The 14,706-nt window shown below is 42.5% G+C and overlaps 6 protein-coding genes and 1 non-coding gene across 7 annotated transcripts; 3 read left to right on the top strand and 4 right to left on the bottom strand.

Annotated features, from left to right (window-relative positions):
* Positions 1 to 421: 421 nt before the first annotated feature.
* Positions 422 to 2,009, bottom strand: SS1G_10040 (hypothetical protein; the record flags this gene model as incomplete). Its single annotated transcript, XM_001589351.1, has 2 exons — positions 422 to 1,547; positions 1,621 to 2,009. 2 exons carry the CDS (start codon positions 2,007 to 2,009, stop codon positions 422 to 424), a joined length of 1,515 nt encoding a protein of 504 aa, XP_001589401.1.
* A 1,724-nt stretch (positions 2,010 to 3,733) lies between these two features.
* On the top strand, positions 3,734 to 3,898 carry SS1G_10039 (predicted protein; the record flags this gene model as incomplete). The annotated part of the gene is made up of 1 exon (XM_001589350.1): positions 3,734 to 3,898. The coding sequence occupies one exon, from the start codon at positions 3,734 to 3,736 to the stop codon at positions 3,896 to 3,898; it is 165 nt and encodes a 54-aa protein (XP_001589400.1).
* A 382-nt stretch (positions 3,899 to 4,280) lies between these two features.
* Positions 4,281 to 6,132, top strand: SS1G_10038 (hypothetical protein; the record flags this gene model as incomplete). Its single annotated transcript, XM_001589349.1, has 3 exons — positions 4,281 to 4,418; positions 4,481 to 5,659; positions 5,710 to 6,132. 3 exons carry the CDS (start codon positions 4,281 to 4,283, stop codon positions 6,130 to 6,132), a joined length of 1,740 nt encoding a protein of 579 aa, XP_001589399.1.
* A 1,252-nt stretch (positions 6,133 to 7,384) lies between these two features.
* SS1G_10037 (hypothetical protein) lies at positions 7,385 to 9,102 on the top strand (the record flags this gene model as incomplete). Its single annotated transcript, XM_001589348.1, has 4 exons — positions 7,385 to 7,532; positions 7,589 to 8,150; positions 8,207 to 8,582; positions 8,629 to 9,102. 4 exons carry the CDS (start codon positions 7,385 to 7,387, stop codon positions 9,100 to 9,102), a joined length of 1,560 nt encoding a protein of 519 aa, XP_001589398.1.
* A 1,541-nt stretch (positions 9,103 to 10,643) lies between these two features.
* Positions 10,644 to 11,005, bottom strand: SS1G_10036 (hypothetical protein; the record flags this gene model as incomplete). Its single annotated transcript, XM_001589347.1, has 2 exons — positions 10,644 to 10,756; positions 10,993 to 11,005. 2 exons carry the CDS (start codon positions 11,003 to 11,005, stop codon positions 10,644 to 10,646), a joined length of 126 nt encoding a protein of 41 aa, XP_001589397.1.
* Positions 11,006 to 11,412: 407 nt separating this feature from the next.
* SS1G_10035 (hypothetical protein) lies at positions 11,413 to 13,162 on the bottom strand (the record flags this gene model as incomplete). The annotated part of the gene is made up of 4 exons (XM_001589346.1): positions 11,413 to 11,673; positions 11,725 to 12,866; positions 12,916 to 12,949; positions 12,998 to 13,162. 4 exons carry the CDS (start codon positions 13,160 to 13,162, stop codon positions 11,413 to 11,415), a joined length of 1,602 nt encoding a protein of 533 aa, XP_001589396.1.
* Positions 13,163 to 14,289: 1,127 nt separating this feature from the next.
* Positions 14,290 to 14,386, bottom strand: SS1G_14631. The gene has a single exon. It is a non-coding gene; the product is annotated as a tRNA-Lys (tRNA).
* Between the last annotated feature and the right edge of the window lie 320 nt (positions 14,387 to 14,706).

Below are 14,706 nucleotides of genomic sequence, written 5' to 3'. Positions count from 1 at the left end.
GAGAAAATTTGGTTTTCCATTTATGCTATGGGGAGCATGATCAACACCAGTTACAAAGTACCGGTAGGCTTTTGAAAGAGACTCAAATTGATTGGAAAGACACATCACAAATTCACCATCACAAGTTAGTGTAGACGCAAGGGAACTTTCGGGTTTGGCTTAAGCCCCAAAAGCCTTTTCAGCTCTGGGGGTGCCGAGAGATACAACAATCCATTCTACCTAAAAATTGCTTTGGCTGTGACCAGCTATTCATTATGATGGCCCCCAATCATGATATATCCGAGAATCCAGTCACGATCCTCTTATCCATAAAACGCCAGACTATAGTCTCCCTCCCACTCCATATACACCCGTGTTGTACAATTTTTTTCTTGAAATCAATTTCCTCCGCCTGAAATCCATAAAAAATCTTTTACCCCCTCTACTCCACAACCTCTGCATCACCATTTTTTTCAGCTCCTGTGTCTGTCGATGCTGCTCCTCCGGGTACAATCAATTCCTCATTCCCGTCCTCATCCACAAACTTCCGCTCACTAACGTGCTCTTTCGTGCCATCCGCCACCCATACCTTGTCATCAAACTTTCCTCTCTTCTGACCTGGCTCATGCTTGAATGGACATGTCGGATTTAAGCAAGGGTTAAACTTGCACATAGTCTTGACGTGTGTAAATTTACAGTCCGGTGTTGTGCAATCTGCACCGTTTCGACATAACGGCATTGTTGGATGCCGGAAGGGGCAGTTGGCATTTTTACAATTTGGAAAGTATATGCAGTCTTGGGTGGTTTGGTGCGCAGTCTTTTGGGCCGGGGATGGATGTCGCCCAACGCATTTTCGATTCTTGCAAGCGGCACCGAAACTACAAACATCCGCAACATCAATAGCCGTTCCTGGAGGAGCTGCCGGAGACTGATGTGCAAACTTGCAATCTTTGTTTGTGCAAGACAAGTTGTACCTGCATATAGTATCTGCAGGAAGACTATCGACCTTATCAATAGAAGACATCTCGACATCCATCGAGCTGTCATTTTGAGATTGTGGTTGTTGGTCGTGACGTTTCTGGAATCCATTGTTTTGGGATCGGTTAGGATGTTGCATTCGTTCATGTAGAGGCCTGCCTTGTCCGGGAAATCCTGAGCCCATACCATTACCTCCTCGTGACATCATCTGCTGTTGTTGTGGAGTGAACATTTGCGCCATCATTCTTGATTGCTGCTCAAGCATAGCATAAAGTTCGAGTTGTTGGTGTGGAGACATGCTCATAACATTTTGCGCCGCACCATGTTGCACGGGCATACCTCCCATGCCGCCATGCCCACGCCCGTTTTGCATACGGGCAGCGCCTCGAATATTTACGGGTCCTCTTGGCCCTGTCGGGGGTACTCGCGCATGTGTGTTTATTCGTTCATTTCCCGACTGAGGTCGTACTCGGTGGAGCGCGGCATCATGCGTGCGATCCATCGCCTTCGTCAAATGATTCAGCATGCGTTTATCCCGTGGACGAGTGATACCACCACTTCCATTTCGCATTGACTTAGGGCCAGTTGGTCTGTAGCAAGTTAGTTTTTGGTCTCGAGAGTATATTTCTGAATTTTAAACTGATCAAAAGAGTGATTACATACACGTTTACATCGCCCGCCTCTGAAGCATCATTCATATCCGCATCCTGAGACACATTTGAGTCTCCAAACTGAGCTTGCCCAGTCTCTGCCCCAGTATCAGGAAATCCTCCACCGCCATTTTGTGAATTTAATGATCCAACCTGGTCAAACAGCCATTGAGAAAAATCTCTCGCACCAGGGTCATCATCCCCAAGATTCAAAAGATCGCCCGATAATTCCGCAGCGATTTGCTCTTGAGTTTTCCCGTTCACCAACATGAGGATAATATATTCGGAAAGCGCAGAGTCATCAGCTCCACCAGTACTCCATCCTACTTCTACAAGTTTTGGCTGGATGGAAGCATTGAGTGCATGTGCCAGAGGCGAATCTAAGACAACTTCGACCGACATATTGGATTGTGTTGATTTCTTTGTTTATCAAAGGTCAGGCCTGCAAATACTTGAGCTGCTGAAGCTCACGACTGGAATGAGAACGACAGTGAGCTACGGTAATCTTGATGGGTCGCAATAAGTGATTGATTGAGACGCTGCTTATGATGTCTGTGCGACTGTTTATATTCCTTTGGTATTGTTGTAACCGTGAAAAAAAGATGGTATGAGTTTGATAGAATAAAGATCTCGAAAGACCAAGAAGCTTAAAGAGCCCTGGCGAACACAATATTTGCCTAAGGATGACACATTTTCTGAGCCGCATGAAGTTAGTTATAAATTGTGATGTGCTAAGCATTCACGTGCTGTACCGGTGGATCACAATCACGTGATAACGTGCCCTCACTTCAGCGAAGGATTCATTCATAGCTAGGATTGTCAGTCCTTGTCATATACTCGAGTACAGCATAGTAACAAAAATGCCAACAAAAATGCCACCAACCTATTTCACATTTACTTTATATATTGTTCTCTATGAGTCAAAAGGGGATTTAAAACTCCTTTACATATTGGTCAGTCATCTGGTCTCATAGATTTGCACCTTGGCGAAGCTCCTGAAAGCGGGGGAGGCGACTTGCATTCTAACCATCGATGGAAACTTGACTTAACTTTGCACTCACCAGCCAAAGCCACCATCGAATACCGTATAAAGTGAAACTCACATATCAGAAGTCACACTGAGCCCCTTTTAGAGCAAAGTAATCACGAAACTACCGAGGATGTATTTATTATAAGATCGTTGAATGTCAAAAAGTTCGTAAATGAGAAGTAGCAATATCTCTTGAATAGTAATCCTTATTTCTATATATACAAACGATATTATAAAGTATTAGATTTTTATACAATTGTGAAAAGTAAATGTGATTCGATTTATAACAAATTTGTAAAAATTAATAAGAAAAGAGATTGAAAAAGTATTAGAAGATTCCGAGCCCTCATCTGTCCAGTGTCGACTTCTTAAAATGGTTTAGCGCGAGCTCTTATATGAGTTTACACAGATAGATATTATTCTTTCGATATTTCAATTAATATATCAAAACTTAAGACACATTTATATTGTCTTACTGTTTTGTGGGGAATATAAACAGCACTGAATTTCATACATGTTGCATCAGCTCCAACAAATCTCACTGCTTTCCAAATGCTGACATGTTATTTCGTAATTCATGATCAATCCATCCCTTTTTCATGCTTAGATACCATTTTTAACCATCGGTTCCATAAAGCTCCAATGGCGCCGCATCAGAGAGATTACGACCAATCCTAGAAAATCAGGATTGATCTCGAATCCACTTTTAGTAATTCAAACGGTTGTGATTATGTTGTAAATTTCTAGTTCCTCTATACAGAGAGTACAGAGCACCTAGTAGATACTAGACCTTGACGGTCTTGACCTACCAATAATCTGCTGAGTACTGCATATCTAATGTGTGTAATTCGGATTCTGAGGTAAGCAAACTGGACTTCCCTTTCGCTCAAATGCACATCACAATTTCGACCCCAAATCTCAACCCTTGACCCTTATCCATACCCTAATCCACAACCAGAATCCATTCAAATCCATCCATATCCATCCATATCCACTCATATCCACTCATATCTATCCTTATACTGCGTACGTTGTCTCGCGCAGATGCATCAATCCGACTGAAAGCGACATTATCAGATAACAAACTAATGGGGGCATGTCTCTACTACTCTCATACTGCCACCCACTACTATCTGCGTACTGCTGCATACGGGAGAACTACTCCATCACGTCGTACTTTTCCTCCCCGGCTTCTCAAGCTGTTAATGGTAACGTTACGGCAGCTGGATTGGTAGTCTCGCGTCGAGTTCTCCGCACCTAGTGTCAATTATTACTACAACAGGACGACCAGTTGGGACATTGGATTGGGCTACCTGCATAATTTATTTATCGTCATAACTAAGTCTTGGGAAAAATCAATTTGATTGCGCTGAACTCTATTCTGAGCTTTGCGCAGTGCCATCCCTGGGTTCATATTCCTGCGGCACGCCGGAATCCTGGTGAGTCTACCATAACTAATACTGCAGAATATTCGTTTATTCTGAGCCACACTGCTGTACACCAATTAAGTGATTGGTTGAAGCACTTTGCACGCTCTTTTTCACGAAGCTATATAAACTATTCTCCCCATCTGTTTTTTTCATTGTCTCTGTTCTCGTTACATCTAAATCTACATCTACAATCCTAGACTGGCACTTCTCAATATGCTGTCTTCGACATTTCTAATATCTGCTTTGGTTTCCTCTGCCCTGGCTATTTGGCCTCAACCCGTCTCGTACACGAATGGTACTGGTGTTTTGTGGTTGGATCGGAATGTTAAGGTTACATATGATGGCGGCCTTGTACGATTATTCCCCCCAAATTTTAGTTTGATATGAATGCTGAGAAAGTTTTGGCGGTACAGTCTACAGGATATTCTGTTGATGGGGCTGGGAATGTTACAAATAGCAAAACTATTGTTTCCAGTGCTGTAACTCGTGCCATGACCAAGATCTTCTACCAGGGTTTGACACCATGGAAATTCTATGCACGAAATACCTTGTCCCAAGTTGAGCCCTCGGCCACTTCAAACAAGACCTACATTACCGAACTCTACATCGCCCAGACCGGACACGATAATTCCTCCACCTTTAAACCTACGGATGGCCAAGTAGACGAATCTTATAACCTCACCATCACTACTGACGGAAAGGCCACCATCAGCGCCCCCTCGTCTATCGGCATACTTCATGCACTGACAACGTTCACACAACTTTTCTACACACATTCCGTTGCTAAGGCCGGCGTCTACACGAAACTAGCTCCTGTGACAATTTATGATGCACCAAAGTTTGCCCATCGTGGGATGAACATGGATATATCTAGAAATTGGTATCCCGTGGAAGATATCAAGAGAACGATGTTGGCCTTGCATTACAGCAAATGCAATGTTATTCATCTTCACATCACTGATGCTCAGTCATGGCCTTTGGATATTCCAGCACTTCCTGAGTTGTCCAAGTTGGGTGCTTACCAAACCGGATTGTCATATACCCCCCAAGACTTAAAGGAGATCCAAGAATATGGAACTAATCTTGGCCTCGAGGTCATTTTAGAAATTGACATGCCTGGTCATACAAGCTCAATTGGATTTTCTCATCCTGAGCTCTTGGCCGCTTTCAACGCCGAACCCTGGGATACCTACTGTGCTGAACCTCCTTGTGGATCGTTGAGACTTAATGACTCCGCCGTACCAGCATTCCTGGAGACACTGTTAAATGATCTTCTTCCTCGAGTCTCCCCATATTCATCGTACTTCCACACTGGTGGAGACGAAGTCAATGTTAATACTTATTTGCTGGATCCTACGGTTCAGTCAAATGATACAGAGGTTCTTCGACCATTAATCCAGGCATTCGTGGACAGAAACCACCAACAAGTCAGAGCTGCTGGACTTACACCAATGGTTTGGGAAGAAATGCTCACAACATGGAACCTCACCTTGGGACCAGATGTTCTCATTCAATCATGGCTCAGTGATGCCTCAGTCGCTCAGATCGTCGGTGCTGGACATAAAGCTATTGCTGGCAACTATAACTTTTGGGTATGTACAATTTCTGACGCATCTTTCAGCTCACCTGCTAACAAACTCAGTATCTCGATTGCGGCAAAGGACAATGGCTCAACTTCCAACCAGGAGCATCCTCCCAAGCTTACTACCCCTACCTCGATTACTGTTCTCCTACCAAGAATTGGCGTCTAGTCTACTCTTATGATCCTCTCGCCGGAGTCCCGGAAAACTCAACTCACTTGGTTGTTGGCGGAGAATTCCACATCTGGTCCGAGCAAACCGACGCCATCAACATTGACGATATGGTATGGCCACGAGGAGCTGCGGCCGCGGAAGTCTTGTGGTCAGGAGCCAAGGATCCAGTAACTGGACAGAATAGAAGTCAAATCGACGCAGGCAGTAGATTGCCAGAATTCAATGAGCACTTGAGAACCATGGGAATCCGATCGGGACCTGTACAAATGATTTTCTGCACGCAATCGGACTCAACCGAGTGTTCATTGTAATTTAATATGGGCAAGATGGGATAATTGATTTGAGGCTGTAGAGATGGGCGAGGTACCGTTGCATTAGCATGGAGTTTAGGCATTGGATATTAATGTGTAGGTTGATATCTACTTGAAATCTCCTTTGTAGGTACATACATAGATTGTGATGGAGGTCACACAGCAATGATTCATCGTATTTTATTGAAGATTTATCGTGTGTGTGCATGGATTAGTGGGTGAAACGTCGGAACGATAATCAGTAGTAGATAGTACCTTTACAAGTTGTACACCAGGACCGAATTAAAATCAAGATCTCTAAGCAGGTAGATGTGTATACAGATTAGACTGTAGGTATTTCTATACCGCTTCAAAGGTTTCGATGGACTTGGATTAAGCTGTCTTATATAGCGAATGAGGGTCTAAGAATGTAAATGTGTAGATCATTATCAAAAATGTTATTATTTATTGATTATTGTTTGTTTATATGAATTGATAAATAGAAGGTTGAATAATAGTTTTAATTTGCGATGCAGCTTTGGACATAGCATCATCAGACTAAATAAAATACTAGGTTGGTACTTTCAGCCCCGCTATCTTTCCATTGGCTCCCACTGGTTTGCACGATAACGTGATACCATGTAGGGGACTAGTAGACGAGGACGGGGTCTCGGGAATGCATCTTTTAACTTTACCCCGGATTTGCTCTCTTGTCTCTTTGTTCTTTTTGTTTTCCCAATAATTCCTATTATTTTCCCATTTTACATGTGAATCCTCGGTCGTCATTCTTAACCAGATTACATATGAAAATATTACACAAATGCATGAATTTATCCAAGGAATCTCTTACGCCAGCGTTTCCAATTCGAGCACAGGCGAAGGATCACAAGGGAAGATGAGGGGAAAACAAGGGAATTCCTCCTCATCATATTCATCATATCCAGAATTTTAACCCCACCTTTGATCGGAGGTTACTGTTTGCGATGCGATGCGACACTGGACACTGGACACTGGACATTGGACATTGGACGTTACAACAAACGCCTAGGTAACTGGGTAGGTTAAGCACTTTTCATCCGAGCGCTCATGCATTCTTCCGCAATAATAAAGTACAACAAAGACTAACATGACCGTGATCACAGTCCGAGGAAGTCATGATAAGTATAAGAGGGTGAGAACAACTTGCGCTTTCGAGCTTTAACTCACGTTCGTCTTGTTCTCCATTCATCAATTCAATCTTATGGTCACATAACATAATATCAACGACTCAATCATGTTGGAAGGCATATCAACAAAGTTTCTCATCGCCGCGTTTGTCGTGATATTTACCTTGATCAAGGTTACTCGGTTGATTCAGAAAGAGCTGAAGATTAGATCGCTTGGGGGTCATACGAGAAGAGTGAAAGCATGGGTTCCATTTGGTACATATCAAGACCATGATTTTCCTTTGGCTGAAAAGCTTGCTGACGATATCCAGATCTTGACCTCATCGTGCGCTCAATCAACTATAGTTTAAACGACAGAAATCTCGACGCATGGCTAGCCTTCTTCGACGGCCACAAGGATAAACGTTATACAGTCGAGGCATATCCGGGAGGACAACGCACTCTTTTCACGGCGGAGCCGGAAAATATTAAAGCTATACTTGCGACTCAATTCACCGATTATGGGAAAGGAGAACCATTTCATAAGGATTGGAAAGACTTCCTTGGTGATAGCATCTTCACCACTGATCTTGATCAGTGGCATGATTCTCGTCAGTTGATACGTCCACAGTTCATAAAGGATCGCGTTAGTGATTTGAACACTTTCGAGAGACACATACAAATCTTAATCCAGAAGATCAAAGTGGAAGGTAAAAAATGGGATGGTACTCAGGGTGAGGAGATTGATGTTAGTGATTTGTTCTTCAGATATACTCTAGATGCTGCGACGGATTTTTTGTTGGGACGCAGTGTAGAAAGTTTAGAGAGACCAGGGGAATTTGCAGATGCTTTTGCGGAAGTTCAGAGAGTACAAAGTATGATTGCCAGGGCTGGGTATGATATCTCATCTTCCTCTTTTATTAAAAGACGAGCGCTAATCCGCCAACTAGGCCTACGAATGCATTGATTCCAAGGAAGTCATTCTACAAAGGTCTCAAGGTTATCAACGAATTTGTTACGCCCTTCATTGAGGACGCCCTTCGACTTCCTCCTGAGGAATTAGCAACTAAAACGAAAACAGAGGAAGGTTATACATTTCTACATGCGTTAGCCTCCTACACCCGCGATAGAAATGTCCTTCGAGATCAACTTGTAGCAGTCTTACTTGCCGGTCGCGACACAACAGCTTCCACTCTATCGTGGACTTTCTACGAGTTAGCTCGTCATCCTGAAGTTTTCAAGAAACTGCGTGAGGAAATTATTTCAAAAGTTGGTCTCGAGGAAGCTCCAACTTATGAACATTTGAAAGATATGAAATATCTTCAGGTAAGTTTCCATTCGTTTGTCATAAATCTCTTACTTACCACCGTAGAATGTCATGCACGAGACTCTTCGCCTTTATCCTGTTGTTCCCTTTAACGTCCGTCTCGCCCTGAAAGATACCACCCTACCTGTCGGTGGCGGTCCCGATGGCCTTTCTCCCGTGGGGATTCTCAAAGACACCCCAATTGGCTACTCTACTCTCATTATGCAACGCCGCGAAGATCTTACTCCAGATGTCATGTCTTTCAACCCCGATCGTTGGTTAACATGGCAGCCAAAACCTTGGCAGTACATTCCTTTCAATGGTGGTCCTCGAATCTGTATTGGTCAACAATTTGCGCTCACGGAAATGGGGTATACGATTGTTAGAATCCTACAGAACTTTGATGGTTTACAGGGGTTTATGCATGCAGTTGATGGAGGAAACCCGAGACTGAAAGCAGACATTGTATTGCAGCCTGGGCAGGGCGTGCACGTGGGATTTTTGGACAAGCAAAGTGGAACTTGGAAGATGGAGGGTTAGGATACTGATGGCTGTTATTATGGTTATGGTTATGGTTACGATGGTATGGCATCTACATGCTTTTATTGTTACTTCGGGATACGTTCATGAGGCATGGATGTTAACTGGTTGATGGAAGCGCTCATCTCATCTCAGCTATCTCATGATATACACCAAGACTCGGTTCCATACTTTTACAACTGAAATTTCCTCACTCTACAAATATTAACGAAACAGAAATTAAAATTGCCAAGTGTCTCGCTGTAATTATTCTACCATCTGCTACAAATATCCAAAGCGAAGCTGAATTCGTCTTCATCTCTCGTTTCAATAGTTGTGCTGAGATATCACATTATGTTTATTATCTGGAGCTTGAGGAACTTGATGTTTATTTTGGTGTAAATTCGTGGATGATGGAGGGGTCAGTTCACCGAATGGTTTTCCAGCTTTCCAAGATCATAATGACTGTTTCTAGCGGAAAGACTCTTTCATTATCCGAATGGAAAGGTCCACGTGGTTATCATGGCTTTTAGCATATTTGTGTAGGAGTACCTTTATAATGAAGCATCATTTACTTGATTTGTTTATTGATCCACTTATCGAGAATCTACATTGCAGCTCCCCCCTCATACTCACCGAGTCGAAAGAACCATAATTCCGATCTCAAGAATAAGGAAGAAGTCGAGTAATCTCAAATGAGATATTCGCACCTGGAAATACAGATGACCTCCGTTTGAAGGTTTCGCGAAAAAAATCTTCATGCACTATCCCGTACTCATCATTGTAGTAAGGAGTACTTGGCCGCTGGCTGACATTGACATCTTTGAATAGTAGAGTTATTTAAAGCGCTCTGGTTAGGATCGCAAAGCCTGATTTCCCTGAGACTACAGTCTATCCTCTTTTGTGTATGTTTAACCATATGGTATCCAGAGTCGATTGATGAACAGGTGAAAAGTATGTATGTTTCTTAAAATGCGTGGAATTCGGAAGTAATGAATTGAAATATTAGGATCCTTTTTGGGGGGCGGGGGTGTTGTGACATATAATTGCTAAGTTCTTCATCAAAATCTGAAGCTAGGTATAGGTAAAATAGATCAAAGTATTTTTCTGTAGTTATACCATGCACACGATTTAATGGAGGAAACCATATCTTCCTCGGCCTGGATGAGATGTCTAGGGTTAACATTCATTGCACCGTCATCTTTTGTCCATTCAAACATCATAGGAAGACTTTTAGTTGTCTGGCATTTGTTGAGCGAATTGCAAATCGCCATTCCCAAAACCGCCTCACTCATCATTTTTAAGTATCGCTCAGGTAAAAATTCATCATCCACCAAAGGAATAAAAGTAAAGAGACCGAATGGGGATGATTCGATATGGAATATCCCATTGCAAAATCAGTGACTTTTTGCAAAGGAATATCCGGCAAGTACGAAAGCATTTCGGAATCTATGCATATGATTTCTCCACAGCCAAATTTATCTACTTCTACTTTGGTATGATATCCAGTTGAATCGCTAGTAATATTTAGAGATATCTGAGGTGGACTAGCCAGAAATCACTCATGCTTGTTGAAAAGATACATCTTTCTTGCCATCATATGGTATGGTTTGAAGTGGAATTATGATACCTCTAGCACTCAGGCCTGTTATACCCGCTTCTACCGCCTCCAGCCCTAAAAATCATTAAAACAAGATTCCCCAACCTTCATGATACTCATATTCCCACCAGGTCCAAATTCAACATTCAAGAATCAGAATCAAGCATAAGAAATGTGCCGGAACAAAAGAAAAGAAAAAGAAATATCGACGAAAATTGCACAATCAAATGGCTGACAGCAGTGGCTAGAATTATATCATCATCGCTTCTGAAAGGCCCTTGCCATTATTTGGTGCCTTGCCGGTTACACACCTTGAATACCCATTTTGAGGATACATCGTGCACGACTTATCTCCTTAAAGGATGGTTCGTCCCAAGGTAGAAATGGTATATGCGAAGCCACACTCCATGAACCATCAATACTGGGAGTTCTATCTATTTAATAAATACTGGACAGCGGAGATAGACTACTGTATAGTGGGGGGGAGAGGTGGAAGTTCCAGATTGACTTCCTCTGAGCATCACCGCCGCGGCATATTACGTTGCGCTTGATAGCCAGATCATCTGGAACAACTAAGTGCCAAAATACGGTAAAAGCATCACAATTCGTTAGAACTTTCAAGAGTTCAAAAAATCTGGCATGAGATCATAATGTTTATCTTGCAACAGTTGTCTAACCCAATCTGATATCCTGTTTCAACGCCTCGCAACTATGCAATCAAAATGCCACCCTTACTCAACGCCGAAGCTATTTCTAACAGCCACGCCAAATCTCTCAATCGCCTCTGTCATCTTCTCTTCCGATGCAGCAGCGAATGTGGCGCGGAAAAACATATCTACTGGTACAAAGCCACTCTTCTCAGCTGTGAACCAACTACCTGGACAAATGAGAACACCTTGACCGATACCAGCGAGGAAAATTTCTTGTTCGATATCTCCAATTGACTTGGTTTTGGCAGATGGGTGTTTATGCCAATCTACTTGGAGCCACAGCTAGATTTTGTTAGTGAAGTCATATCTCTACTGAATCCATGAGATACTTACGAACATGCCAGCAGTTGGCGGATTCCAGCTTACAATCTCCTTGGGCAAGTATTTTTCACAAGCGGCAAGAATAACGTTTCGACGCTTAGTATATTCCAATCGAAGATTGATGAGCCATTGAAGGTAACCACCATGTCCCCAGTTTTCTTCTAGAAGTTTGAAAAGAACCATTTGGGAGATTCCACTTGGGTTTTGGTTAGAGTTCTCGTTGGACCTGATGAATCTCTCGACAATTTGTTCGGAAGCGGTGATCCACCCAACTCTTGTCCCAGGTGCAATGACTTTAGAGAAAGAATCCATTCGCATAACTCTTCCATCAGTATCGATGCTTAAATAAGTTGGTATGAGAGCCTTTAAAAATTCCTCATTGTTAGCCGGTGGTGGAACATCAGGAGCATCTGGACCGGTGTACGGTTGCATTTGAAGAAAATAGTAAGGTTCATCTTCTAAAATGTATACATCGTGCTTTTGGGCAACCTTGTAAATTGCATGTCGTCTTTTGGTGCTTTGTGTTGCGCCTGTAGGGTTTTGTCCGGAAGGTACGGTGTAAAGAACGAATGGCTTTCTAGCACCTCTTGCCTTTTCATCCCAGTTGCTCAAAATCTCATCCAAGACTTCTGGCAAAAGACCTTCAGCATCCATTTTGACACCCAAGAATTTTATACCCAGAGGGGCTGCAGTCTCTACAGCAGAAGCAAAAGTATATTCTTCGGATAACACGTAGTCACCCCTTTCACAGAAGATGCGATATGCCTGCTCCAAAGCTGATGTACTTCCTACAGTAAGAGTACAACCCCAATCTGCATAAGGTGGATTGCAAACAATTTCGGTATGCTCTGTCACCCATCGAAGCATCTGTGCAGATCCTGTACCTTGTCCATAGTTGAGTGCGATAGACAAATCGTATGCTCCCTTGCCTTCTGACACATCATACTTTCCAGCAGTTATGATAGTTCCAGATTCTTTTGTTTGTTTTTCCGAGAAGTGAGGTATTGTAGGAACCTTGATGGATATTTCTTCGATTGGGAAATATTCAGGGCATGGTAGACCTCCACCAAGAGAAATCATTCCAGGGCCCAAATATCTGGCAGCACTTTTCAAGTTCGATGGCTTTCTTGATCTACTCTCAAGAGAGATGCGGTCTGCAAGTAGTCAGTAAAAGTAGACAACCATTGTGGAAGAACGACTTACGATCAAATCGTTTTGCTTTTGGTTTCCATGTTGACTATGACTCATTAGACATGACCAGCTCCTTCGGATAGGGTATACCAACAGGGCTTTTGAAGTGATCACTAGTTGTAAATGCTGCTACGCCAGCCGTAAATTTCCCAGCCTTTGCACGTCTTGCAGAAACCCCATTGACAGTAAGTGGATCGGGAATGACTACGGATTCGGTGTCGACGACACCCTCGACATCAATTGCTGTTGGAGGGGCCATTTTCTCCTATCTGACCTTGATGACTTGTAGAAGAAGGATGAGAAGTAAATAGAAAGAAAGATAGAAGTGATAAAGACAGGACCTTTCAGAAAAAGGCTGAGAAATACGGTGAGCTTATACTTGATGCGACTTCCCGTTGTTGATATGTAGTATACAAGGGTTGAGACAGTTGTTCAACCAATGTCAATCTCGAAGGGCGTGCCCTCCTTCGTAAGTACTGGTAAGAAATGACTTACAAGAAAAGGATGTGGAGACGGAAGACGGAAGACGACGTAGAGTTAAATAAGAGAGATAACAATGTGACTATGTGACTATCATATGGCACCAGATATTACCATATGTACCTGAAGATCATCGAAATTATCATGTAATCGTAAGGTCAGAAAGGTAATGGTCCATCTTTCGCGATGTCAGAGATTCAGGATGTTGTAGAGGGGAAACCAAAAATGCCGGTATCGCTTGGTATTTAATGAAGGTTAAATTTTGGGGGAAAAGATGTTTATCACGATAGAAGCCGTAGATAAGCGACACGTCCTTCCCCTTATTGGATTAGCTTACGCGGTTCAATTCCATTGTGGAACGAAACAAGAAAGGGATCGAGGGTATCACCAAGATAGTGAATGTTATTGTTGCGTATATTGGATTGGCCAATAATGGGATCTTGGCTTCACAAATGCTCAGTGATTCGTTAACCGGCTGCCCGGTAAAAGGGAAATGCTTCACATATACATTGAAAAGTCTTGGTAGAATCGGAATCTAATTCTATGTAACGCGAGTAGATAGTTCTTGAGGTTATACTACATACGGTACTCGGATTGGCGCACAATGTTTCCAACTATTCTTGTATTACAGCAAAGAAAAGGAAATTGTAGAAAACACAACATGGCTAGGTCCGTCCATCAGAAAGAAGGTCCATTTAGATTGTCAATGTTGATCATATATGTATGTATGTTGTTGATGTTAGTTCAAGAAAGATGACTATTCTTGATGCATATGGCTAAAAACAGCAAAACTATCCTGAAAACCTGAGCTAGATTTTCATCCTATGAGGGGAGGAGGGAACACATTATTGATCAGGTGACATAATTGACAAAACAGTGCAAAAAAGAACCTGCTGAAGGGAATTGAGCCCAACGCGGGGGTCGAACCCGCAACCTTGTGATTGATCTAGAACATTTTTCAATGGATAAGAGTCACACGCTCTACCGATTGAGCTAGCCGGGCAGGCTGTTATAGGGCTGTTTGCTCTATTTGTTGTGGAGGCTACCTTGTTCAACAATATATTACCACACAAAAAATTCTACTTGGTGCGTTTATGGGACTCCTCGCTATCCGTAAGCGAGCCCATTCTACTATCCTATTTTACACTCCAAACCTTCTAATAGATATATAAAAGTGAAATAGCCAATCAAAGAAATGTCGAATTTAATTCCTGTGAATCCATAATCTAGATATTTATAATTAAATTGTTTTCGAGCGAAATTCCAATTTTAGGTTGATATCATAATTCCGGTCACCTTTTTCGCTACACTGAGGGTTTAATG

The sequence above is a fragment of the Sclerotinia sclerotiorum genome, genomic scaffold, assembly GCF_000146945.2.
Source record: "Sclerotinia sclerotiorum 1980 UF-70 scaffold_14 genomic scaffold, whole genome shotgun sequence".
Taxonomy (NCBI): Eukaryota; Fungi; Ascomycota; class Leotiomycetes; order Helotiales; family Sclerotiniaceae; genus Sclerotinia; species Sclerotinia sclerotiorum.
This window is presented reverse-complemented; position numbering and strand designations above follow the sequence as displayed.